Source organism: Melanostigma gelatinosum (assembly GCF_949748355.1).
Source record: "Melanostigma gelatinosum genome assembly, chromosome: 3".
In the NCBI taxonomy this organism is placed as follows: domain Eukaryota; kingdom Metazoa; phylum Chordata; class Actinopteri; order Perciformes; family Zoarcidae; genus Melanostigma; species Melanostigma gelatinosum.
Genome location: NC_136636.1, coordinates 2,472,126 through 2,500,120, shown reverse-complemented (window position 1 = coordinate 2,500,120; position 27,995 = coordinate 2,472,126). Strand labels below are relative to the sequence as shown.

The following is a 27,995-nucleotide window of genomic DNA, read 5'->3' as shown; positions in this document are numbered from 1 at the left end:
GAAAAGGTGCAGGTGTACATACATTGCACCATTTATTATCGGTTATTGTTATAATGTTGTTCTCCTATCCTGACTGTGTTACACTGTGTCTCCATGAATATGTCTGAATGAATTCATAACTACTCGGAGGTGATGAATGAAGTCAGTGGAGACGAGATCGAAAGTTCAAGAGGCTGCTCAGAAATAGAACTTTGACATGTGGGCCTGTGATTGGCTGAGGACATTTTAAACGTCCGCTGATTGGCCGGTCGCAGACCCGCCCGTGGAAGGTACCGTTTCGCAGGATGGGGAGGGAAGGGCTTGAGGACGTTTACAAAAAAAAAACCTATATCCTTATGTTTATTAAAACGTTAAAATGCTTATTGTTAAATTAATTGGATAGCAATGAGCGGGAATGTGGTGTTCAAAAATAAACATCCATCCGGTAGCGTTGATAACATAACATCTATGTCGATGACCCGCCCTACTCGGCCTCTGATTGGCTCACTCTGATATTCTTAGCATAACCCTAACCAATCGCATCCCTCGTGCCCCAAATCTAACCAATCCAGTCAACGAAGGCGGCGTGTAGTAGCCAATCAGAGGCAGAGTAGGGCGGGTCATGCTGTCGTAGTCAGTCAACACTGTCTGAGTTGTATCTGATCAGGTATCGATCGCTGATTATCAGTATTAGAGAGTACTTTCACTGGTACTTTACCACCTGTCGGATAAAAACATGCTGCGCGTGAGAGCGGCTGTGAGCCAGTCTTGGAGGGGGTAGGTACCAACGCACGAGACTCCTTCACCTCGACAATGACCTGTCAGCTAATGCTAAACTTAAAGACACTCCAGCAAGTGTTACTATTGTTAAATACTTCTTAATGTGTCGGTGCTGACACGTGATTCGATGTTAACGGGATACCGTGTTAACCACCAGGTTAGTCTGGTTTACGTTATGTAACGTTAATAATAAGCTCGAATCTGTGAGTGCAGCAGGTGAAAGTAGCTAAAGTAGCAAATTTTTGCTTTATATGAATAACACCGTTTGAGCATTTATTCTATATCCATTAATATATGACGGTTAGTCAAAATACTCACGAGTTAACGAGCTGGAGTGCCATTTGACTTGTCTGGTTAACTAGCTGGCGTGCCCTTTCATTTGACTACAGAGTTGCAAAATAATACCAAAAAGTGACACAAAACTACCACGAAAGATACGCAAAACAATAACAAAGAGATTTAAAACGACCAGAAAGAGATGCAAAATGACTACAAAGGGATGCAAAGTTACCATACATGTTTGGACTCATCTAAACCCGGTTATTCACGTCACAGTTTGTGTTCCTATGCAGAGAATATGTGAAGAACATTTGCTCACAGGGAACATTCGTGTGTATTTTGCCCGGCGGTTATTTCATAACCCGAAAACAAAGTGTGGATGAATGTGGCTATGTGAGACTAACTGAAGGGTGAATATCCACGTTTCCTGTAAACGTCACATCCTAAATAAACCTTTAGAACCACGACAGGACTCCTGACCAGCATACTGACGCTCACTGGCTAAACAATCGTACAAATACATTGGCAGCCTCATGTGTGGTGGGTTTTGGTTATCTGCCAGTAAAGAAGGCTCATGAGGTATCTGCCAGTGGGTGCACCACTAACACTTGGGTACAAGTCTACTTCTTCTTCTTCTCTTGCTTCTCAGAACCGCCGGCTGATTCAGAGGAAAAGAACAAATGTTAGATTTTTCTGGGACATCTGTTAAAAGAGTTTGTTGTCTTTTCCCCTCAGTGTTCAGGCTTCAGAGAGAGATTTGGTTGTATGGCAAGGCAAGTTTATTTGTATAGCACATTTCAACAACAAGGTAATTCAAAGTGCTTCACATAAAACCATTAAAAGCATCAAAACATAAGGCAAAAGAAAAGGAGATTTAAAAACAATTAAGAACATACATTAAAAAAACAGGGCAAGAAATAAAATGCAGTCGTAAAATGCAGAAATGCAGGAAATTGATTAATATATGAATTTGAATGTGGTTCAATTAAAGGCAGCAGCAAACAGAAAGGTCTTCAATCTTGATTTAAATGAGCTGAGGGTCTCAGCAGACCTGCAGCTTTCTGGGACTTTGTTCCAGAAATGTGAAGCAGAAAAACTGAACGCTGCTTCTCCATGTTTAGTTCTGACTCTGGGAACAGAAAGTAGACCGGTCCCAGACGACCTGAGGGGTCGGGATGGTTCATAAGGTAGCAGCAGATCAGAGATGTATTTTGGCCCGAAACCATTCAGTGCTTTGTAAACCAACAGTAGGATTTTAAAGTCAATTCTTTGTTGGACAGGAAGCCAGTGCAAAGACATCAGAACTGGAGTGATGTGATCCACCCTCCTGGTCTTAGTGAGGACTCGAGCTGCAGTGTTCTGAATCAGCTGCAGCTTTCTGACGGACTTTTTACAGAGACCTGTAAACACACCGTTACAGTAGTCCAGTCTGCTGAAGATCAATGCGTGGACAAGTTTTTCCAAATCCTGTTGAGACATAAGTCCTCTAATCCTTGATATATTCTTCAGGTGACAGTAGGCTGATTTTGTAATTGTCTTGATATGGCTGTTCAGGTTGAGGTCTGAATCCATAACTACACCTAGATTTCTGGCTTGGTTTGTGGGTTTTAACATCAGTGACTGAAGCTGAGCGGTGATTTTCAATTGTTCGTCCTTGGTACAAAAAACAATTACTTCCGTTTTATCTTTGTTTAATTAAAGAAAATTCTGGCACATCCAGTTGTTGGTTTGTTCAATGCAGTTACCCAGCCCTTGTATGGGATTATAGTCCCCTGGTGACATAGTTATGTAGATTTGTGTGTCGTCTGCATAATTATGATAACACACTTTGTTGTTTTCCATAATCTGAGCTAGTGGAAGCATGTAGATGTTGAACAGAAGAGGCCCCAGTATTGAACCTTGGGGAACACCACATGTCATTTTAGTCAGCTCTGATGTGGAATCAGCTACAGACACAAAGTATTCTCGGTCCTTCAAGTAGGATTCAAACCAGTTAAGTGCTGTGCCAGAGAGTCCCACCCAGATGTTTAGTCTTTCTAGGAGTATGGCATGGTCGACCGTGTCGAATGCAGCGCTGAGATCCAGTAACACTAAGACTGAACTTCTGCCATTGTCTATGTTTAAGTGGATGTCGTTGAAAACCTTAACAAGAGCAGTTTCAGTGCTGTGGTTCTGTCGAAAGCCTGACTGGAAAACATCAAAGCAGTTATTTACGGCCAAGAAGTTGGTCAGCTGTTGGAAAACCGCTTTTTCAATGATTTTACTTAAAAATGGGAGGTTTGATATTGGCCTATAATTTTTCATCGTTGTGGAGTCTAAACTAGCTTTCTTTAGGAGCGGTTTAATAACTGCAGTTTTTAGGGCTTGTGGGAAGACACCTGAGAGAAGGGATGTGTTTACAATTTGTAAAAGATCAGTTGTCATGCGGTTTGAAATATTTTTGAAAAAATGTGTTGGTAGAATATGCAAGCAGCAGGAGGATGACTTCAGATGTTGTATGATGTCTTCTAGGCTTCTACGGTCAATTGAATGAAATTGTGTCATGATATTTGAATGGATGTTATTCAGAGATCGGGACAACACATATCCTGTGGTTGGTGTGGAGGCACTGACTGCTTGTCTAATTTTCTGAATTTTGTCAGTAAAAAAGGAGGCAAATTGATTGCATGCCCAGGTGGATTGGAGCTCAGCAGCTACCGACACTGGAGGGTTTGTTAGCCTGTCGACGGTAGCAAATAAGGCGCGTGTATTGTTCTTGTTTTTGGTTATGATGATTGTATTTGGGATTGTATGAGAATACCTATCATGCCTCCAGCTGGCCTGTCTACCCCCCCCCCCCCCCCGTCCTTCAGTTTATAAAGTTCACTCCAGTGTAGTTAATCATACATGAAGAGAGAGAGGACACCGGAGTTCAAGCTGTGATGAATCTGGATGAAGCTAGACTTAAATTGTTCATCAGAAAAATGATGAACACTCTAAAAACCCAAATATATTCACTTTATTATCACATGAGAGGAAGAAAAGCAGCAAATCTCCGCTTTTGAGACAAACACCAGAGAATGTTATGCTTAAAAAGAGGCAGAGCAGCAGAAGGGATTACACGTCATGTGAGGTGCTGTAGAGCGAGTTTAGTCTGTTGTTCCTGGTTTGAATAGTTTCATGTAAAGCAGCTTAATCCACGATTAATAACAGCTGTTAAAGAAACTCCAGACCTGTTTCTACTCATTTACAGACCTGTCAAACAGGCGTAACTTAATGACATCGCAGTCCACAAATATGCATGCAGTTCATGATCTTGGTTATGTTTTTATTCATGTAATTAAAATGTGGCTCCTTTGTGGTTACCTGTTTCCCCCGTTGTGGTTGTTGGAGGTGGAGGAAAGGCAGCTTCCACGGGTGGGGCAGGACTGGAAAGGTTTGGGATAAATGTATTGTTTGGATCGGATCAAAGGGATTGTTTTGAGGCAGCGTTCAAGAGCGTCGGGCTGAGAACCAGTTCAGGGAGCTCCCGTGTATTCATTAAAGGAGTTCAACATCCTCCACCACGGCCCAGACCTTTATGAGCAGTCAAGGCCAATTCAGGTCAGAGGCCCAGCTGAACCTGCTTCCCTGCTGGATTATATAATACAGTACACGGCGTTTGACTGAATGTTTGAATACTTGCATTAAACACAGTTTTGCGTTTGTCTTTGTGTGTTTTTGAAGGTTCAAAACGTTCCCTTGTGCGGCGGTGGAGGTGAAGAATGAGCCGATCCTCGGTTTCACCGAGGGGAGCGCCGAGAGAAAAGAGCTGCTGAAGGTTTGTTCACACAAACGATCCCAAAGATGGACTGAAGCGTTAATGTCATAACTGCTGATCATTCGTCTGGGTTGTTCCCACCGTAGGCCTTGGACAGGCTGAAGGGGAAGACGGAGGAGATCCCGTGCGTGGTCGGAGACGAGCACGTGTGGACCAAAGACATCAGATATCAGCTCTCTGTGAGTACAAGTCAACAGAACATATCGCTGCTGGCATCATTGTTCAAACATACATTCATTCAAGTTTACTGTTAGAAAAGAATGTAGTTAACCCAAAGAGACCCACATAGACTTTTGTTAGGGTCACAGGATATTTTTAGGGGGTGATGGCAGGTCAACCGGAACCTTATGATGGAAGTATATGATGATAAGAGCCATGCTCAATGTCTCATGAGTTGTTTCAGCATCTTTTTGGTTGACGCCGTGTACCACGCAATTGGAAAATCATAAAACTGGTCAAGCATTCCTCCAAAAATCCCACAATAAGACAGCGAGACCTTGAGGAACACCGTAGAGACGAGGATAACAAGAACACGTTATTCTTCCTTGGCAATGTCGTAACTCATTGACTTTCTTTGTTTCCTTTCAAAGCCGTTCAATCACTCCCATAAAGTGGCAAAGTTCTGTTATGCTGACAAGGTAAGTTATCATAAAAGATGTTCTAGATGTACGTTGATCATTATCTTTGCTCTATTTTCACGTAGCGTAAACATGATATTTTCATATTTTATGACTGGTTTCAGCTATTCTAACAAACTCCAATAACTAACTTTTATAAGCTTAATTATACCAAATGTAGGACTTTGAAATTCCGTTAGTATTATAAACGTGAACGGCTCTATCCTGAACGTGACAGGAGCTGATCAACAGAGCCATCCTGGCGTCCGTGGCAGCGAGGAGAGAGTGGGACCTGAAGCCCGTCCAGGACCGAGCCCAGGTCCTCTTCAAGGCCGCCGATGTCATCGCTGGACCCAAGCGAGCCGAGGTCCTCGCCAAGACCATGATCGGGCAGGTACAGGAGACGGGGGGGGGGGGGGGGGGGGGGGGGAGACTCTGGGGTCTATTTTTAAAAATATTGTTTATTTTTTCCTCTTTAAATCGCAGGTTTTGCTATTTTAAAAAACGTCGTTCTATTACATCACGATGTCTGTTTTTAAATTCGATGAATGGCTCAGCCCGACGTCACTTTCTCAAATTCAAACTGATCCTTTTGAATGCGACCCGCACAACGCAGCGAGGCACCGTTGAACACACTCGTCTGTGAGGAAAACGCCTTTCTATGGAATAAAGCGTTGATATTTAATTGTTTATCTGTCTTTGTGTCGCAGGGTAAGACGGTGGTCCAGGCGGAGATCGACGCCGCTGCAGAGCTGATTGACTTCTTCAGATTTAATGCCAAACATGCCGTCGAGCTGGAGAAACAGCAGCCGCTGGACGCCGAGGGAAGCACCAACACCATGCTGTATCGTGGGCTGGAGGTTATTAATGAACTTAGTGATGAATGTTTTATTCAATGTTTGTTTACGGTCACTGAACAAATAACCCAGAATCTGTGTTATTGTTCTATAAATGGAACAAAATCAGTGTTTTATTTGATTATATGTCAGGACTGGGTGTTTGCAGAGCTTTTTATGTTATTGTCCAATAAATAAATGTAGATTCACTTCCTGTTTATCTCCCTTTCTTCCCCCTCAGGGGTTTGTAGCAGCCGTGGCTCCTTTTAACTTCACCGCTATTGGTGGAAACCTGGCAGGAACTCCAGCTGTGATGGTGCGTGTGTGATGATTTCATCTTTTGTGATTCAGCTCAGGAGGAATGCGTTCAATACAGAGGACATCCTCCAGCATCTCTTTGGACGATCATCATACAAACCGATTATCACTGAAGGTGTGTTGCCGTCTGTCCTTCGTTCAGGGTAACGTGGTGCTGTGGAAGCCCAGCGACAGCGCCATGTCTGCCAGCTACGCCGTCTACAAAGTCCTGAGGGAGTGCGGCCTCCCGCCGAACATCATCCAGTTCCTACCAGCCGACGGCCCCGTGTTCGGAGACGCCGTCACCTCCTCTGAGCACCTGGCGGGCGTCAACTTCACCGGCAGCGTCCCGTACGGAGATCTCGTTTACTAAGAGTTGTGTTTTCAGATGTGGATAAAAGTTTGGCTGAAACACCAGCTCGTATTAGTTTAAAACTTTACAAATGATTGTGTTCACCGCCACTTTGAGCTGCTGCACAGACACGAACCTCAACACATGCTGGTTCAAATATGACTCGGTGTGTCATTGATGCGTCTTCCTCTTGTTCAGGCCTCGTAAAATACCAGCACGGCAACTTAAAGGGATCGTTCGGATCGTTTCAAGTCTTTTATTTCGTATTTTAGACGCCTAAAAAGAATAAATCACTTTCAGTTTCCCGTCAGAAAGGTCCGTCTGACAGCAGAGTAAAGAGGTGAACGTACTGTCGCGACGCACTGACTGTGGAAAAGTACCTCAAACAACTACACTTCAAAATATCAGTCGTATCCCTTTAAATCACAGAAGATAAATGTTAAAGCTTCATGTTAAGATGGCATCACAGTGCCTGTAATATGGCTTTGTTAATCCTGTGATGCGTGTCTGTATTTATCTCCTCGTTTTTGTTATTTTCGTAGGACATTCAAGCGTCTTTGGAAGCAGGTCGCTCAGAACCTGGACTCCTACAGGACGTTCCCTCGACTGGCAGGAGGTGAGCAGAGAGTGACGGTTCATACAAGAACACGGTCAGAGAGGATGATTTCCTGTAAAAGAACCTTTGAAGAAGGGATTTAAAAGACACGGATGATCTGATTGAAGTCAAACTGACTCCAGATCAGAGCCAGAGTCTGACTTCTCCTTTCAACACATGTTGAGAGGATGTGACCTGAGTTTTCTGTTCACACTTTCAGAGTGCGGCGGGAAGAACTTCCACTTCGTCCACAAGTCTGCGGAAGTGGAGAGCGTGGTGACGGGAACGATCCGCTCAGCCTTCGAGTACGGAGGTCAGAAGTGTTCCGCCTGCTCCAGGATGTACGTACCGGACAGCCTGTGGCCGCAGATCAGGGATCAGCTGCTGGACATTCACCGGCAGCTCAAAGTGGGAGACGTGAGTACTACTAAAGTACTACATTCACCGGCAGCTCAAAGTGGGAGACGTGAGTACTACTAAAGTACTACTAAAGTACTACATTCACCGGCAGCTCAAAGTGGGAGACGTGAGTACTACTAAAGTACTACATTCACCGGCAGCTCAAAGTGGGAGACGTGAGTACTACTAAAGTACTACTAAAGTACTACATTCACCGGCAGCTCAAAGTGGGAGACGTGAGTACTACTAAAGTACTACTAAAGTACTACATTCACCGGCAGCTCAAAGTGGGAGACGTGAGTACTACTAAAGTACTACTAAAGTACTACATTCACCGGCAGCTCAAAGTGGGAGACGTGAGTACTACTAAAGTACTACTAAAGTACTACATTCACCGGCAGCTCAAAGTGGGAGACGTGAGTACTACTAAAGTACTACTAAAGTACTACATTCACCGGCAGCTCAAAGTGGGAGACGTGAGTACTACTAAAGTACTACTAAAGTACTACATTCACCGGCAGCTCAAAGTGGGAGACGTGAGTACTACTAAAGTACTACTAAAGTACTACATTCACCGGCAGCTCAAAGTGGGAGACGTGAGTACTACTAAAGTACTACTAAAGTACTACATTCACCAGAAGCTCACAGTATTAGACGTGAGTACTACTAAAGTACTACTAAAGTACTACATTCACCAGAAGCTCACAGTATTAGACGTGAGTACTACTAAAGTACTACATTCACCAGCAGCTCACAGTATTAGATGTGAGTACTACTAAAGTACTACTAAAGTACTACATTCACCGGCAGCTCACAGTATTAGACGTGAGTACTACTAAAGTACTACTAAAATACTACATTCACCAGCAGCTCACAGTATTAGACGTGAGTACTACTAAAGTACTACTAAAGTACTACATTCACCGGCAGCTCACAGTATTAGACGTGAGTACTACTAAAGTACTACTAAAGTACTACATTCACCGGCAGCTCACAGTATTAGACGTGAGTACTACTAAAGTACTACTAAAGTACTACATTCACCGGCAGCTCACAGTATTAGACGTGAGTACTACTAAAGTACTACATTCACCAGCAGCTCACAGTATTAGACGTGAGTACTACTAAAGTACTACTAAAGTACTACATTCACCAGCAGCTCACAGTATTAGATGTGAGTACTACTAAAGTACTACTAAAGTACTACATTCACCGGCAGCTCACAGTATTAGATGTGAGTACTACTAAAGTACTACTAAAGTACTACATTCACCGGCAGCTCACAGTATTAGACGTGAGTACTACTAAAGTACTACTAAAGTACTACATTCACCAGAAGCTCACAGTATTAGACGTGAGTACTACTAAAGTACTACATTCACCAGCAGCTCACAGTATTAGACGTGAGTACTACTAAAGTACTACATTCACCAGCAGCTCACAGTATTAGACGTGAGTACTACTAAAGTACTACATTCACCAGCAGCTCACAGTATTAGACGTGACTACTACTAAAGTACTACATTCACCGGCAGCTCACAGTATTAGACGTGAGTACTACTAAAGTACTACATTCACCGGCAGCTCACAGTATTAGACGTGAGTACTACTAAAGTACTACATTCACCGGCAGTTCACAGTATTAGACGTGAGTACTACTAAAGTACTACTAAAGTACTACATTCACCAGCAGCTCACAGTATTAGACGTGAGTACTACTAAAGTACTACTAAAGTACTACATTCACCGGCAGCTCACAGTATTAGATGTGAGTACTACTAAAGTACTACTAAAGTACTACATTCACCGGCAGCTCACAGTATTAGACGTGAGTACTACTAAAGTACTACTAAAATACTACATTCACCAGAAGCTCACAGTATTAGACGTGAGTACTACTAAAGTACTACATTCACCAGCAGCTCACAGTATTAGATGTGAGTACTACTAAAGTACTACTAAAGTACTACATTCACCGGCAGCTCACAGTATTAGACGTGAGTACTACTAAAGTACTACTAAAATACTACATTCACCAGCAGCTCACAGTATTAGACGTGAGTACTACTAAAGTACTACTAAAGTACTACATTCACCGGCAGCTCACAGTATTAGACGTGAGTACTACTAAAGTACTACTAAAGTACTACATTCACCGGCAGCTCACAGTATTAGACGTGAGTACTACTAAAGTACTACTAAAGTACTACATTCACCGGCAGCTCACAGTATTAGACGTGAGTACTACTAAAGTACTACTAAAGTACTACATTCACCAGCAGCTCACAGTATTAGACGTGAGTACTACTAAAGTACTACTAAAGTACTACATTCACCAGCAGCTCACAGTATTAGATGTGAGTACTACTAAAGTACTACTAAAGTACTACATTCACCGGCAGCTCACAGTATTAGATGTGAGTACTACTAAAGTACTACTAAAGTACTACATTCACCGGCAGCTCACAGTATTAGACGTGAGTACTACTAAAGTACTACTAAAGTACTACATTCACCAGAAGCTCACAGTATTAGACGTGAGTACTACTAAAGTACTACATTCACCAGCAGCTCACAGTATTAGACGTGAGTACTACTAAAGTACTACATTCACCAGCAGCTCACAGTATTAGACGTGAGTACTACTAAAGTACTACATTCACCAGCAGCTCACAGTATTAGACGTGAGTACTACTAAAGTACTACATTCACCGGCAGCTCACAGTATTAGACGTGAGTACTACTAAAGTACTACATTCACCGGCAGCTCACAGTATTAGACGTGAGTACTACTAAAGTACTACATTCACCGGCAGTTCACAGTATTAGACGTGAGTACTACTAAAGTACTACTAAAGTACTACATTCACCAGCAGCTCACAGTATTAGACGTGAGTACTACTAAAGTACTACTAAAGTACTACATTCACCGGCAGCTCACAGTATTAGATGTGAGTACTACTAAAGTACTACTAAAGTACTACATTCACCGGCAGCTCACAGTATTAGACGTGAGTACTACTAAAGTACTACTAAAATACTACATTCACCAGCAGCTCACAGTATTAGACGTGAGTACTACTAAAGTACTACTAAAGTACTACATTCACCGGCAGCTCACAGTATTAGACGTGAGTACTACTAAAGTACTACTAAAGTACTACATTCACCGGCAGCTCACAGTATTAGACGTGAGTACTACTAAAGTACTACTAAAGTACTACATTCACCGGCAGCTCACAGTATTAGACGTGAGTACTACTAAAGTACTACTAAAGTACTACATTCACCAGCAGCTCACAGTATTAGACGTGAGTACTACTAAAGTACTACTAAAGTACTACATTCACCAGCAGCTCACAGTATTAGATGTGAGTACTACTAAAGTACTACTAAAGTACTACATTCACCGGCAGCTCACAGTATTAGATGTGAGTACTACTAAAGTACTACTAAAGTACTACATTCACCGGCAGCTCACAGTATTAGACGTGAGTACTACTAAAGTACTACTAAAGTACTACATTCACCAGCAGCTCACAGTATTAGACGTGAGTACTACTAAAGTACTACATTCACCGGCAGCTCACAGTATTAGACGTGAGTACTACTAAAGTACTACTAAAGTACTACATTCACCGGCAGCTCACAGTATTAGACGTGAGTACTACTAAAGTACTACTAAAGTACTACATTCACCAGCAGCTCACAGTATTAGACGTGAGTACTACTAAAGTACTACTAAAGTACTACATTCACCGGCAGCTCACAGTATTAGACGTGAGTACTACTAAAGTACTACATTCACCGGCAGCTCACAGTATTAGACGTGAGTACTACTAAAGTACTACATTCACCGGCAGCTCACAGTATTAGACGTGAGTACTACTAAAGTACTACATTCACCGGCAGCTCACAGTATTAGACGTGAGTACTACTAAAGTACTACATTCACCGGCAGCTCACAGTATTAGACGTGAGTACTACTAAAGTACTACATTCACCGGCAGCTCACAGTATTAGACGTGAGTACTACTAAAGTACTACATTCACCAGCAGCTCACAGTATTAGACGTGAGTACTACTAAAGTACTGCGTGTGCTTGTAGGAGCTCAGTGTGACGATGAATTCCACAGAACGTGAAAGAGAAGCTGATCAGTACTTTGGTGCTGTTTGATACGGGGAATCGATTCCCATCAACGTTAACGATCGATGATGTTTCTGTCCTTCAGCCTGTTGAAGACTTCAGCACCTTCTTATCGGCTGTGATCGACGACAAGGTGGAGCTCCTTCAACTGTTGTTTCAAAATAAAGTGTGCGTGTGTGTGTTCTTTGTGTTTTATACTCACTGCACTTCCTCCTGCAGTCGTTTGCTCGGATAAAGAAGTGGCTCGACCGCGCCAAGTCCTCCTCCGGTTTGAAAGTGGTCGCTGGCGGGAACTATGACGACAGCAAGGGTTACTTTGTGGAGCCGACCATCATCGAGACCACGGACCCGCGGGACGCCATCATGAGCGAGGTGCAGGCCGCTCATCTTCTCTCACACACACACACACACACACGGCAGCGTATACCTTATATTACAAACATTGGTTGTGTTTTTCGTGTCGTGCAGGAGATCTTCGGGCCCGTTCTCGCCGTTTATGTGTATCCAGAGAACGACTACAAAGAGGTGCTGCAGCTGATAGACAGCACGTCTCCCTACGCTCTGACGGGAGCAGTGTTCGCTCAGGACCAGTGAGACACGTTTATCCACACACACACACACACACACACACACACACACACACACACACACACACACACACACACACACACAAGACGGGGACCAGGGTTCAGCAGGAGTGTTGGAGGGACACGTCTTTAATCAGGAGTCTAAGCATGTTTCAACTCATCGTTCAAAACATATAAATCCACTTATGAAAAAGACGCTGCAGAGTTTGTCGTGATTCATTCATAAAATGTTTGTTTGTGTTTTGCAGGAATGTGATCGACGAGGCCGCTAAAGTCTTGAGAAACGCTGCGGGGAACTACTACGTCAACGACAAATGCACCGGCTCCGTAGTCGCTCAGCAGCCATTTGGTGGAGCCAGAACTTCAGGTAACTGTTGTTTTTAATATCAATATTAAATATTATTCCACCAATAATAATTAGAATATATAGTGTGTGTGTGTGTGTGTGTGTGTGTGTGTGTGTGTGTGTGTGTGTGTGTGTGTGTGTGTGTGTGTGTGTGTGTGTGTGTGTGTGTGTGTGTGTGTGTGTGTGTGTGTGTGTGTGTGTGTGTGTGTGTGTGTGTATATCTCAACAACAATTAAAAAATAAAACGAATTAATAAAGAGATGGGGATGTGTGTGTGTGATGGTGTGTATGTTTATCGTGGATGGTGACCAGGCAGAAAGAGTTGATTTGTGAAGTTTGTGTAAAATGTAAGGGTTTTAACAGATGTATTCCAAATGAAGTCAGTCAGTGTTTTTATTTTTATACGTGTCAGAGGAGTAGATTCGTGATGCTGATTTCACGTCTTGATTTCCGGTTCATGAGGATAGTTTCCTTGTTGATCATTCGGTCTGTGGAGCGGGTTCTACTGGATGTGTTGTTGAGCTTCATGTTGGACACGTCAGAGTTGGATTTACTCTTAATATCTACAGAATGAGTAAATATGAACTGAACTTTCCTCTCCATCAAGGGACGAATGACAAACCCGGAGGTCCACACTACGTCCTGAGATGGACGTCGCCGCAGGTGGTGAAGCAGACCCACGTCCCCCTCACGGACTGGAGCTACTCCTACATGGGCTGAGTCCGGTGCTGCTGCCTGCTGGTCCAGTCGGAGCCCCCCCCCCCCCCCCCCCCCTCCCTCCACCTGCTGATTCTCCAACCACAACAACATCATCACGTGGACTTCCTGTGACATGAAACCAGGAGTCTTGTGGACACGAGTGGAGCAGAATCAGCAGCCGAGTGGTGAGAAAGTCTTCCGTCCATCAATCTGGAGCTCCGTGGTGACGATCGTCTGCACACTTGATCCGCCCGTTGGCTTCACTGTTAATTAGTTGCCGTCCAATGAAAACTGTCTGTTGATGCTCAACGATAAATATATTTTAATCTTAATCCGATTAGAGCTTTAATCGACTTGTCAAAATGATCCGCTGCTTTTTTGCTGATGGATCAATCTAAAAACAGAATCCATCTTCTGAGTTTTAAACATTTCCTTCTTTTCTTACTTTTCTATGAAAATAAACTGGATTTCTTTAATTAACGATTAATCGAGAGAATAACTGATCGATTTATTAATGAAATGAAAATAATCATAAGTTGCAGCCCCACATTGAATTCAGATATTATTTCAGGTCAATATCGGAACACAACACGTTTTCCTCTGTTACGTCTCTGAACACAAAGCCCATTAATGTCTCATATCTGTTTGTGTAAAGTTCTAATAATCTTTTGCATTTTTGAAAGTGCATTTTTGAATGTGCTGAAAATGTTCATCATGACTTACATTTCTGCTGGTTTGTCTTTTATCAAACGGTATGAGTAACGAATATTTTCTGAAGAGTATTTTATATTTGATCTCTTGCTGTCAGAACGTGCCTGCCTCTGTGAAAGTAGATTGTTAATCTTTAACAATAAATATTAAATTATTACTATCTTCATTTGGGCTGTTTTTGTTTCTCGGCTTCTAATCATTTCTTGGTTTTGATTATTTATGCATATTGTGGCTGTATTATAGTTCATAACAGTGAGGGGCCACAGCAACAGTGCTTTAACAAGGTCATAGCCAAAAATCTCATTCCTTCTCTGTTATCAGTCAAATCTGACCACACAGGCATGAAACACGTGTTTTTAGCTTCAGTGAGACGTACACTTTCATGTGATGTCATTATCTCTGATGTCCGCCCTGAGCAAACCTCCATGAATCAGCTTACGAACCTTTCATGATACAAAGAAAAACTTGAGACCATCAGTCGGTCTCTCTCCCGGTTCTCCTCCTCAGGTCTCAATGAATGACTGTCTGGCATGAAGACTCCGACCTGGACCCCAACACCTCCACTTTAAGCGTTGTTTATATTCTCGCTTGGCACCATAGCGCTTCGCCTCTGCAGACGGCACACAAGTTCCAGGTATGTAAAGACTACTTTATACTCTGTGCTACAAACAAAATGTACTGTGAAGAAACAAAAAGACAACGAGTCTAACTCTCCAAAAGCCATAAACAAACCTCCACAATGACGAGTACGGATTTTAATTCTCTGTAAACTCTTATCTCATGTTTATGGACTACTTCATTGCCTTTATACAACCCCTGTAAAGAAACAAGTCGAGCATTAAACGCATTGTGAAGAAACTAAAGTTGGATGTTCTGTGAACAATTTGATTTGGCTGCAAAATATTTACTGAACTGTAGATTTTTAAGACCTCCTGTTTCTAAAGCATTTAAAAGTGAATTGTTCTTTGTAAAATCCACAGACATGTAAATGATGCTTTTATCAGTAAACTAGTTGTGACGGTCACGTGATCGAGTGCGCCGCAGCCGCCAAGTTACAAATATTCAGAGTCTCTGTCTCACCAAACCTGGCGTTGACCCCGACATCCACAACAACTGAACACGGGTCCGCAACCCACTTTTGGGTCGCGACCCACCAGTTGAGAATCACTGCTCTACGACTACCTTTCACACAAAACAGTTTGAACATCCTTGTATAAGAATCTTTAACGAACTAAACTAGATTTCTCACTAACTTTGCTTTAGTTCAACTTCTCCCAGTGCTTTTATTTGCTGTAATCAAAGAGGAGCCGGGAATCGAACCCCCGACACTGCAATCAGCGGACGACCCGCTCTACCTGCTGAGTCTGTGTACACCATGAAACAATACAACACTTTAGTTTGTTCACCCTTTTATTATGGAAGCAAAGAAATATGAAAGTCATTTTATTCTTACAAACATGATTAAATATTAGTTCATACTTTACTTTGAAAAGCATCAAGTTAAAACATTAAACTTGTGTTCTATTGAAACTTTAGAATTCTCCAATATCATGTTTCCACATTACATAACCTGATCATTTAAACACCATAACTGTACATGGACATGCACGTAAACACGGCTCCACCTGCTGCAGATAATCGAGTACATCACCCATTCAATATCTATTCCACCACTCTTTGCATTCTTTCATTTTAAACATGTATTAAAACAAGTTCCAAATCGCACACAACTTTACATGTTCAAATCATTATTGCAGGTTAAACATGAAAATACATTCGATATGATACATTTATTATTTGGGTTTAAATGAGTCCGGATGGTCTGCATGTATGCAGGTTTAAGAGCTGCAAGTTAACTAAAAGAACAATATGATAAATTTACACAACTTCCAACCAACTTCTGTCCAAGTTGATCTTTGCATTCTTATTTAATATTTACAAAACAAGTTGTCTTGTATTTAGACTTTCTACTGTTTTATGTTTATATATTTCACCTTGTATGTACATTGTAGTTAAATGTTTAATTGATCTAGTTGTGTCTATTTCTATCTTCCTGTAATCTGTTGTAGGAACTGTGTGAAACATTGAGAGCAACTTAAAACCACAGATTCATTTCATGTGTTCACTTGATTTTTGTCTTCTTTTGAAAATCAAGCAGGAAGTTCAGTTGAACAGACAGGAAGTTAAAGCAGCTCTGAAGACTCAGGTTTTACGTTTCAGTTTTACTGAATGTTCACCTCATTATTCTGCTCTACTCTTCTTTCACTCTTTATTTCCTGTTACTGTTTGCTGCTGCAAATATCTGACAGACAAACAGAGATCAATAAAGTTTAGACTGAATCCATCATTTGTTTTCTCATGTACACAATCGACATAAATAGATTTGATGGACTCATATTCACTTTTAAGAAGTGAAGAGTTGTTTACTCATCACCACCTTCAGACTAAAGTCTCTATCAGACCTGTTGTTTTGACACACAGACCTCCAGTGGTGATATCTTCACTTTATCATCAGTGTTAATGATTGGAAACATCCTCTCAGTGAAAGTGTGTGTGAAGGTGTGTATGTGTGTGTTAGTATCAGGATCAGAGAACGACAGCTTTCCTCTGTTCCAGTCCAGATTCACTCTGATCCTCTGGAGCTTCTTCTGCACTAAGAGATCAGTGAGAGCTGATGGTGAACATGCTGAGTATTTATCTTCATAGAACTGTATTCTCCATAATCCAGACAGTATGTTTCCCTTCCTCTGGACAGACTCTGCTAACACACCCAGTAACCAGTCTGCACTGTCTCCTACCTCAACATCCCAGCTGTGAGTCCCTGAGTTAAATCCCTCAGAGCCCAGAACAGAGAAGTATGCATCAAACCTCTCTGGATTATCAGGAAGCTGCTGTTCCTCTCCTACTCTCACACTGGTCAGATCTTCAGACAGGATGAGGTTTGGACCAGCAGTGTTTGGGTCCAGAATCACAGGAGTGTAGGAGACCATGTCCTTCATCTTGTTCCAGATGTTGAAGGCCAGGTTGCCCAGGTGTTTGGCCTCGTCTATCAGAGCTCCTGAGAGCAGCTGTGGATCCTCCAGCAGGGGGCGCTGCTGGACTCTTTCCACTGCAGCCTTGTAGTTGTTGAGGAATGAGACGTCTTCAGCTCTCAGCTCGTCCTCTGTGGCTCTGACTGTGTCTGAAAGAGCTGCTATCTCTCTGCTCAGAGCCTCCATCTTCTCCTTCATCATCTGACTCTTCTGCTCCTCTTCCTCCCTCAGTGCAGCCATCCTGGCCTCCTCTTCCTCCTCTAGAAACTGGTGAAGCTTCTTAAACTGATCCTTAATCTGCCTCTCTGTGCGTCGGGCCTGGACCTTCATGTGTTGTGCTGTTTGATCAGACTTCACTTTAACTTCTTCATAAACCTTTAACTTCTCCTTTAAGGGCTCCAGAGTTTCCTGAAGGTTCTTCTTGTGTTGTCGAGCAGCTTCATCGATGGGTCTGAATCTGTGGTCGCTGTGTTTCTCTGAATCTCTGCAGACGAGACACACTGGCTGCTGATGGTCCAGACAGAAGAGTTTGAGTTTCTCAGAGTGCAGACTGCAGAGAGGCTCTGAAGCTCTCTGATCTCTCTCCAGTAAGAAGGACTCACACAGGTTCTTCAACACCAGGTTACAAGGTAGACTTTCCTTTGAAGATCTTCTCTTACAAACTGGACACTCCCGAGTTGGTTTCTCTCTCCACCAGCTCTTCAGACAGTCTTTACAGAAGCTGTGGCTACATGACAGAAGAACAGGATCTCTAAAGACTTCATGACAGACCGGACAGCAGAGATCCTCCTCTGATCTCGAAGCCATTTAGTCTGTGAGTGAAGCTGAAAACACAGAAAGGACATCAGTCATGGCTCCCCTCCCTCCTCTACTAACTTCACTGTTTTTAGTCAAACTCACATTCAGTGTGTGGAGCGTCAGCAGGTTGAAGCAGCAGTGTTGTAGTTTTCCTCTTTTCTCTCCTGGAGCTGAACTCACTCAGAGGAAGTTGTTAGTTTGGTCTGAAGGTGAATCTGATCGTCTCTCTCTCAGTCTGTGTGTCTCTTTAGTGAGGAAGAATCACAAACTGTTTGTCTCAGGTGAGTCAGGTGAGGGGTGGAGCTTTGTCACTCCTCTGATAAACGCTTCACCTGTAACACAGGGGTGTGTTTCACTCCACAAACACCTACCACACCTCTACAGCTCACTGCTTAACAGGTTTTACCTCATTTCATCTGCATGAGGATCATTTTCATAACAAGTCAGCAGCAGGTAGAAGTACTGCAGTAGTTCAGTACATTAGTACTGAACTACTGCAGTACATTAGTACTGCAGTAGTTCAGTACATTAGTACTGCAGTAGTTCAGTACATTAGTACTGCAGTAGTTCAGTACATTAGTACTGCAGCAGTTCAGTACATTAGTACTGCAGCAGTTCAGTACATCAGTACTGCAGTACTCTAGTCCTTCTACCTGTAACTGTCCTCAGTTGAAGTCACAGCTTTGTAATGAAGGTAAATCTTACCGTCTGTCTGTCGGTGAGTCTCTTCTCACTGAGAACTGAACAGGAACAAACTGTTTCCTGTTTGTCTCAGATGATGTCATGTAAGGGGCGGAGCTCTGTCAGCCCTCTGATGTGTTTCACCTTAAAAGGGAACAGATGATGAATGTGATGAATAAGATCCATCACTCTGCTCTGAGATCACGTCTTTATGTCAACTTAACTTTAACGGAACAAACACAAAGAAAACACGAGCAGAGTAAATTCATGTTCACTGTTTCTGTCAGTTTTTACTTTGTTTGTTTTAAATCATGTTAAAGAAAGATGAGCAACATGACAACAAAGTCACCTCTGTTATCACCTGTTGAACCACCAATAAAACATAAATCATGACTTCAAATGTACTCATATAAACTCAATAATAGTTTTATTTCATGAATATCTTCTGGATGTTCTCATTAGATTAATCTGACAGATGAGATACTTTGAAATGTTCCTGAAATTACCGGATTAAAAAAACAAAAATGTTTTCCTCTTCCTAAACTGATATTAAAACAATGTTTTCAGGATACTTTGCAGATATTCTACTGATGTTTAAAACATGTTTTGTTTTAATTGAGTAAATGTATTTAGTTACAGTCCACAGCTTTTGGCATCGATACATTTAATTACTGTTTTTCTAACTGTAGTCAATGAAAGTGATAACAGTTGTGATGTATTCTGTTCCTACTCAATATAATACCGATCACTGTTCATGTTTGTAACATCACAATTCATTCATGATCTGGAAGCCATTTAGTCTGTGAGTGAAGCTGAAAACACAGAAAGGACATCAGTCATGGCTCCCCTCCCTCCTCTACTAACTTCACTGTTTTTAGTCAAACTCACATTCAGTGTGTGGAGCGTCAGCAGGTTGAAGCAGCAGTGTTGTAGTTTTCCTCTTTTCTCTCCTGGAGCTGAACTCACTCAGAGGAAGTTGTTAGTTTGGTCTGAAGGTGAATCTGATCGTCTCTCTCTCAGTCTGTGTGTCTCTTTAGTGAGGAAGAATCACAAACTGTTTGTTTCAGGTGAGTGAGGGGTGGAGCTTTGTCACTCTTCTGATAAACGCTTCACCTGTAACACAGGGGTGTGTTTCACTCCACAAACACCTACCACACCTCTACAGCTCACTGCTTAACAGGTTTTACCTCATTTTATCTGCTTCAGGAACATTTTCACCTTCATGGAGCTCATTAAACATCATTCAGTAGAGCAGCTGATGGAGCTTTTATCTGAAAACGTTTGAGGTCAAAAGTTATTTGTCACATTTGCCTAAAATAAACAAAGTATAATGTAATAATAACCTTATCCCCTACCATCCATCCCTTCGACTCTTACCCTACATCCCTTCATCCCACAACTCTCATCTCTTCTTCCCTCAACCACCTTTCACTCCCAAAGTCTATCACTCTCACTTCAACATGCAATAATCCATTTGAAACCCTTATTGTTATTAGCGTGGTCTTAGTTAGATAATTTACATTTACTCCTTTACTACAACATGGCAGCGCTTGGAGGTAGGCATTATGGCAGGCTGCACAATCTCACCCTTGGCTTTTACAATGGCCATGTTAAGTCATCATCAGAGCCTCAAAATGGGTGGTGGGTGGTGAACGAACAACGGCGGGGTCCGTCTACCTCCCATTCTTGCATATATGGACGATATGACAACACTGACCAATACTGCAGCATGCACCAAGCGGCTGCAGGAGAACATCAAGTGGGCCCGCATGAAATCAATCCAACCAAGTCTCGAAGTATCTCTATTGTCAAGGGAATGCTTAAAGACACGAGGTTCTGTATTGGCGATGACCCAATACCAACAGTATCTGAGCAGCCTGTCAAAAGCCTGGGCAGATGGTACAATGCAAGCCTCAAGCACAAAGAGCAGGTGCAACAACTAAGGCAAGAAATTATCAACAACCTGGAGAACATCAACAAGACCGCATTGCCTGGAAAACTGAAGCTCTGGTGCCTACAATTTGGACTCCTCCCTCGGACAATGTGGCCACTCACTGTCTATGAGGTTCCGATAACAACTGTGGAGAAGATGGAGCGAACCATCACCTCGTACGTGAAAAAGTGGCTCGGTGTCCCACGATGTCTAACATCAGCCTCTATGGCAAAGGGGTCCTGGAACTACCTCTCACTAGTTTGACTGAAGAATACAAGTGTTCTAAAGTCAGACTGCAGATGACGCTGAGGGATTCCAGAGACAAGATTATCAGTAATGCTGCACTGCCCCTAGCAACTGGGCAGAAGTGGAAACCATCCAATGCAGCAAGCAACATCAACCCTGAGGCACAAAGACATCGTGGGGAAAGTTCAGCAGGGAAGAGGAGGCCTCGGCCTGACGGCAAGTGAACCAACTTGGCGAAAGGCCACAACATCAGAACGGAGAAAATTGGTGGTCGAGGAGGTGCGCCGAGAGGAGGAGGTCGCAAGAAGTGCAAAGGATGTCTCTCTCGTGAAACAGGGACAATGGACGCAGTGGGAAGGTGTGGAGAGGTGAAAGATCAGCTGGAGGGAACTATGGGAAATGGAAGCAACAAAAATTAGCTTTATCATCAGAGCTACTTATGATGTGATTCCATCACCAAAGAATCTCCATCAGTGGTATGGCGAAGACCCAACCTGTGCCCTCTGCCCAACTCCAGCGACTCTCAAATACATCATGGTAAGCTGCAAGACCAGCCACACGCAAGGCAGATATACCTGGCGGCACAACCAGGTCCTCAAAAGCCTGGCATCAGCGATTGACATCAAGCGGAGTGCGACCAACTCCTTACGCCCGAGAGTAGCCAATCCCCTGAAGGCAACAGCATTTGTCCGAGAAGGACAAGAAGCCCCCAAACATGCTTCCACCAAGCGAGAAACGGGACAATTAATCAATTAATCATGGTCCGTGACTGGAAGATGCTGGTCGACATCGGCCAGCAATTGAGCTTTCCTCCAGAGATTGCTGCCACCAACCTCAGGCCAGACCTGGTACTCTGGTCCCCTTCGCTGAAGACTTTGTACATCATAGAGCTCACAGTCCCATGGGAGAACGCGTTTGAAGAGGCCTATGAACGTAAGAAGCTACGCTATGCAGAGCTTGCAGCAGAAGCAAAGCAGCGTGGCTGGAACACAAAAAACTGTCCAGTGGAAGTGGGATGCAGAGGATTTGTGGCTTCTTCGACCATCAGACTGCTGAAAGAGCTGGGAAGCCACGGTCAGGCTCTGCGGCAGACCATCAAGGCAGTCTGAAAGAAGCAGCCAGTGGATTTGGATCAAGCGAATGACCCGTGCCGGGCTCCAAACATGTCAGCATAACCTACTTGAGAATCCCCACCTGTTAAACTTTCAAGCGTCTACCATTCTCAATGTTGTCGAGTTTGAGACAGTTGGGCACGGCACACAAGCTGAGGGCTGGTCATCCTGCAGCTGGCCGCCCTTGGGGAGGGTGTATAGTGTTGAAAGGCCGAAACACTCAATGACACAAGGGAACATTACTGATGATGTGTTCTGGGCCCAAATGTCCCAAAATTCTACAACCTAAACCAAACCAAGATACACCCCACACATGCTGGAAAACCCCCACTTGTAGATCGTCAACCACTCAAAACAAGGTTCATGTCCTGGAAGTGCACAAAGGACAGACAACATCATGTCCTGTGTTTTGATTCATTTACAAATAAATTTATTTAAAGAAAAAAAAGTTACAATGCAAAGAATTCAGAGTTTTTATATCTACTGTCACATTCCTCCCAAATGATCCATGAATGTTTACAATATGTTCACTTTGCTCAGTACAATATAACAGAAAACCATCTTTCTCAATGAATGTCCCTCCAGAGTTGCAGTCTGTTGTGTTTTCCGTTCAGTTCAACGGCTGAAATATTTCTGTCCACAGAGTGCTGCAGGAATGAGTCCTCAAACCAGGAGAGGAGTCAGCATCTTCTTCCCTGTTCCCTCGCCTTAGCTTAGTGGTGACGTGAAGTCATGTGACCGAGGTGCAGTTCCTTTATAGCCCGACGTTTGATTTTTACTTCTGCTGATTGCATTCAAAAATCACAAACGTGACAATCGTTTGGCAAGATTATCTATCTGAACATAAAGTGGAAGCACAATAAACAACATGGAATAATGCAATGCAATAATAGAAAATCCAATTGAAACAAACCCATTGTTATATTTTAGTGGAGGGAACCAGTATGAAAAATCCTCATCCCTGCAGCCCTCAGCTGGTCAAAGGTTTGTGGGGTTGAGTGAGTTTATCACAATCACTTCATGAGCCATTAACACAAGAGCTCAGAGAATATATAATTTACCAGAGAGACATTGACTAGAATCAACTCATGTACTGTTGTCACGAATTCCCCTTCATATTAGTTTGTTTTCATCCTGTCTGCTTCTTTATTAACTCTCCTGTCATTTCAGATCCTACCATTCGCACCCGATCACCTCTCATTCCCCTCACCTGGTCCTCCACACCCATCTCACCTGCAGCCCATTCCCTCATTAGCCCTCACTATGTAGGTCCCCTCACTTGCACTTGTTCCCTGCCAGATTGTCTTGTGAGTTATTGCCAAGTTCTCCAGCGTATCTTTCGATTGTTCCTGGTCTGCCTGTTCCTGGTCTGCCTGCCTGTTTTCGACCTTGGATGTTTGCCTGCCCCTTGTTGGATTTGTTCGCCTGTTTGACTGACCTCCTGGTTTTGACCCTGCCTGAACACAAGTAAAGAACTAAACTTGTATTTTTGTCTCTAAGTTGTGCTTTTGGGTACAAGTACCTGTAATCCTTACAACTGTAGTTCAAATTGTCTGTCTAAGTTCAGAATTACACTTCCATGTTTACATTTCCCCAATAAACTTTGAAGTTTAACACATAAACGAAAGTGTGAATCATCTCATATTAAGCCACATCCAACAGAGAGGATGAGATTTACTCTCATTGTTGGATTCTTTGTTTTATAAAAGTCTCATCCTCAACTTCTGTTCAAGTCCAGCTTTGCATTCTCACTTAATATTTTCAGAAACACTTTTTATTTAGACATTTTATACTGTTTAATATAAATATATTGTGGTATTTTCCCATGTCCATGATCAGCGTCTTTGACTTCATGACTTTTGTTGGAACTTAACACCTTACGAACACCCACAGAACACAGGAGAGATTGGATTGTCTTCAGTTCACGCAGGTTTATTTGTGTCACACAGAGTACAAGTAAACCGAGCTGTCCAGAGTCAACTAACTTCACAATAGCGCTGCACATTTCTTTATACCACCATTCTACCAAAGTCTTCACCCCCTCTTCGGAGATGTCCTCCTCCTCTGTCCCTGCGACCCAGACAAGTTACACTGTGTACCTGGGACAAGTCCCAACAGAGGTTTCTTTTGTTTTTGATGAACCACAGTCTTCTTCCCCACTCGTCTTCTCCTGATGTCGTCTCTGGCAGCAGGTCATAGTGACCGGCTCCCGTTCTTCCCCTGCATTAGAGATCTTGCCCTACTGGTTTATCTGCATCATCCTCCCTCTATCTTCACCCGGGCTCCAAGGCCGCTATGCCAGACTCCCTGTCTCAGTCACGTGAATAACATATGACAATGATACAGGCCAATATCACAGTATGAATGTGAATACACATGGATACATTTCAAATTATGGATGATTGATTTTACACAAATGTATTTCAAGACAGAAATACAATTTTCTGCCACTATATTTATTTACTTGTCTATTCCAGCAGGTTGTATGTACATTAAATGTTTAATTGATCTACTTTTGTCTATTTCTATCTTCCTGTAATCTGTTGTAGGAACTGTGTGAAACATTGAGAGCAACTTAAAACCACAGATTCCTTTCATGTGTTCCCGTGATTGTTTATCTTATTTTGAAAATCAAGCAGGAAGTTCAGTTGAACAGACAGGAAGTTAAAGCAGCTCTGAAGACTCAGGTTTTACTTTTCAGTTTTACTGAATGTTCACCTCATTATTCTGCTCTACTCTTCTTTCACTCTTTATTTCCTGTTACTGTTTGCTGCTGCAAATATCTGACAGACAAACAGAGATCAATAAAGTTTAGACTGAATCCATCATTTGTTTTCTCATGTACACAATCGACATAAATAGATTTGATGGACTCATATTCACTTTTAAGAAGTGAAGAGTTGTTTACTCATCACCACCTTCAGACTAAAGTCTCTATCAGACCTGTTGTTTTGACACACAGACCTTCAGTGGTGATATCTTCACTTCATCAACAGTGCCAATGAATGGAAACATCCTCTTAGTGAAAGTGTGTGTGAAGGTGTGTATGTGTGTGTTAGTATCAGGATCAGAGAACGACAGCTTTCCTCTGTTCCAGTCCAGATTCACTCTGATCCTCTGGAGCTTCTTCTGCACTTTGAGATCAGTGAGTGGACCTGATGGTGACCATGCTGAGTATTTATCTTTATTGAACTGTATTATCCATAATCCAGACTGTATGATTCCCTTCCTCTGGACAGACTCTGCTAACACACCCAGTGCCCAGAATGCACTGTCTCCTACCTCGACATCCCAGCTGTGAGTCCCTGAGTTAAATCCCTCAGAGCCCAGAACAGACAAGTAACCATCAATCCTCTCTGGATTATCAGGAAGCTGCTGTTCCTCTCCTCGTCTCACACTGGTCAGATCTTCAGACAGGATGAGGTCTGGACCAGCAGTGTTTGGGTCCAGAATCAGAGGAGTGTAGGAGACCATGTCCTTCATCTTGTTCCAGATGTTGAAGGCCAGGTTGCCCAGGTGTTTGGCCTCGTCTATCAGAGCTCCTGAGAGCAGCTGTGGATCCTCCAGCAGGGGGCGCTGCTGGACTCTTTCCACTGCAGCCTTGTAGTTGTTGAGGAATGAGACGTCTTCAGCTCTCAGCTCGTCCTCTGTGGCTCTGACTGTGTCTGAAAGAGCTGCTATCTCTCTGCTCAGAGCCTCCATCTTCTCCTTCAGCATCTGACTCTTCTGCTCCTCTTCCTCCCTCAGTGCAGCCATCCTGGCCTCCTCTTCCTCCTCTAGAAACTGGTGAAGCTTCTTAAACTGCTCCTTAATCTGCCTCTCTGTGCGTCGGGCCTGGACCTTCATGTGTTCTGCTGTTTGATCAGACTTCACTTTAACTTCTTCATAAACCTTTAACTTCTCCTTTAAGGGCTCCAGAGTTTCCTGAAGGTTCTTCTTGTGTTGTGGAGCAGCTTCATCGATGGGTCTGAATCTGTGGTCGTTGTGTTTCTCTGAATCTCTGCAGACGACACACACTGGCTGCTGATGGTCCAGACAGAAGAGTTTGAGTTTCTCAGAGTGCAGACTGCAGAGAGGCTCTGAAGCTCTCTGATCTCTCTCCAGTAAGAAGGACTCACACAGGTTCTTTAACATCAGGTTACAAGGTGGTTCGTCCCTTGAAGATCTTCTATTACAAAGTGGACACTCCTGAGTTGGTTTCTCTCTCCACCAGCTCTTCAGACAGTCTTTACAGAAGCTGTGGCTACATGACAGAAGAACAGGATCTCTAAAGACTTCATGACAGACCGGACAGCAGAGATCCTCCTCTGATCTGGAAGCCATTTAGTCTGTGAGTGAAGCTGAAAACACAGAAAGGACATCAGTCATGGCTCCCCTCCCTCCTCTACTAACTTCACTGTTTTTAGTCAAACTCACATTCAGTGTGTGGAGCGTCAGCAGGTTGAAGCAGCAGTGTTGTAGTTTTCCTCTTTTCTCTCCTGGAGCTGAACTCACTCAGAGGAAGTTGTTAGTTTGGTCTGAAGGTGAATCTGATCGTCTCTCTCTCAGTCTGTGTGTCTCTTTAGTGAGGAAGAATCACAAACTGTTTGTCTCAGGTGAGTCAGGTGAGGGGTGGAGCTTTGTCACTCCTCTGATAAACGCTTCACCTGTAACACAGGGGTGTGTTTCATGCCAAAGTTCAAAAGAACATACATCACCTCTAAAACGAGGTGATGATTAACAGCTGTTATTGCTTTTCATCTGTATCGTGCGGGACATTTTTACCTTCATGGAGCTCATAAAATATCATTCAGCTGTGATGGAACTTTGATCTGTGAAGTGTTGCAGGATTTTCATTTCAAAGATTATTTCTCACATTGGCCTTCAATAAAAAAAAGGAGTGTAATGTAATAATGTAGAGCAAAGATCACACAAAACCAGATGATGTTAAAGTTTCTCTCTTGTGTTACAGAAGCAGGAAAGTTCAATGTGCTGTAAATTTAGATTTTAAATTGACTTTTGAAAGATTCCATAATTATACATCAAAGAACAAGTAATGGGGTGAAATACATGAATATGAACTTTGGTGCCTGTTGGCATCCAAAGAAGCTGCTCGTGAAAGAGGCCGTCAAGCTGAAGGAGTTCTTTCAGGCTTTGTTGGTCCATTGGACTCCTGAAGCCACAGACTGGTATCAGGAGGAAGATGTTGAATGAATGAAGAGGAATCGTTGAGGGAGGCCATGGAGAAAGACTTTCAGTTGGCCTCAAAGAGGTTCAAGCTAAATGTCTGAGGACTCCAGAGGGGGAGGCAGAGCTTTGCCCTCGCTGGTTCTCACAAGATGAGATCTGCTGACCTGGACTAAAGATATTGTGTGATGGTAGAAGGATCACTCTGAGGAACAGTTGTAACCTTATTTACTCATCATCCAACAAAGACCTGAGGTAGTTTAAAAGCACCACAGTCTCAAGGTGTTGGGTGGATGAGATTGAGCCTGAAATGCTGAAGACTCTTGACACTGTGGGGCAGTCATTGTGGATCAACTCTTCAGTAATGAGGGACGGATTTACCTGTTCAAAGATGCTGTAAGGGTTATCGGTGTTTATCCATCCGGTCGGTGTGTTTTATGAACCTGGAGAAGGTTGACAAAAGGTGCAGCCGATGAGTTGAGAGTTTCGGCATGGTGACCTGAGGATTGCATCTGTACTTTTATGGATCACCTGGTTCTGCTGGTTTATCTAGTGAGCACTGGACCAGTTTGAAAGGGATTCAGAAATGGTTGAGATGAGAGTG

General features: G+C 43.0%; 3 protein-coding genes and 1 long non-coding RNA gene across 4 annotated transcripts; 1 reads left to right on the top strand and 3 right to left on the bottom strand.

Moving 5' to 3' along the window:
* The first annotated feature begins 598 nt into the window (after positions 1 to 598).
* Positions 599 to 14,583, top strand: aldh4a1 (aldehyde dehydrogenase 4 family, member A1). Its single transcript, XM_079297054.1, has 15 exons — positions 599 to 756; positions 4,744 to 4,837; positions 4,924 to 5,016; positions 5,428 to 5,475; positions 5,693 to 5,848; positions 6,165 to 6,314; positions 6,532 to 6,606; positions 6,751 to 6,938; positions 7,482 to 7,555; positions 7,755 to 7,951; positions 12,166 to 12,213; positions 12,300 to 12,452; positions 12,549 to 12,670; positions 12,916 to 13,034; positions 13,621 to 14,583. The coding sequence occupies exons 1-15, from the start codon at positions 716 to 718 to the stop codon at positions 13,731 to 13,733; spliced, it is 1,671 nt and encodes a 556-aa protein (XP_079153180.1). The 5' UTR covers positions 599 to 715; the 3' UTR covers positions 13,734 to 14,583.
* A 1,302-nt stretch (positions 14,584 to 15,885) lies between these two features.
* LOC306775477 (E3 ubiquitin-protein ligase TRIM39-like) lies at positions 15,886 to 18,277 on the bottom strand. The gene has a single exon (XM_079265918.1). It carries the CDS (start codon positions 18,260 to 18,262, stop codon positions 16,880 to 16,882), a length of 1,383 nt encoding a protein of 460 aa, XP_079122044.1. The 5' UTR covers positions 18,263 to 18,277; the 3' UTR covers positions 15,886 to 16,879.
* A 95-nt stretch (positions 18,278 to 18,372) lies between these two features.
* LOC306775478 lies at positions 18,373 to 19,958 on the bottom strand. Its single transcript, XR_013771879.1, has 3 exons — positions 19,823 to 19,958; positions 18,959 to 19,078; positions 18,373 to 18,585 (listed from the first exon to the last, which is right to left on the bottom strand). It is a non-coding gene; the product is annotated as an uncharacterized lncRNA (long non-coding RNA).
* Positions 19,959 to 25,162: 5,204 nt separating this feature from the next.
* Positions 25,163 to 26,817, bottom strand: LOC306775537 (nuclear factor 7, ovary-like; the record flags this gene model as incomplete). The annotated part of the gene is made up of 2 exons (XM_079265987.1): positions 26,642 to 26,817; positions 25,163 to 26,565 (listed from the first exon to the last, which is right to left on the bottom strand). The coding sequence occupies exon 2, from the start codon at positions 26,546 to 26,548 to the stop codon at positions 25,163 to 25,165; it is 1,386 nt and encodes a 461-aa protein (XP_079122113.1). The 5' UTR covers positions 26,549 to 26,565; positions 26,642 to 26,817.
* Positions 26,818 to 27,995: the final 1,178 nt, after the last annotated feature.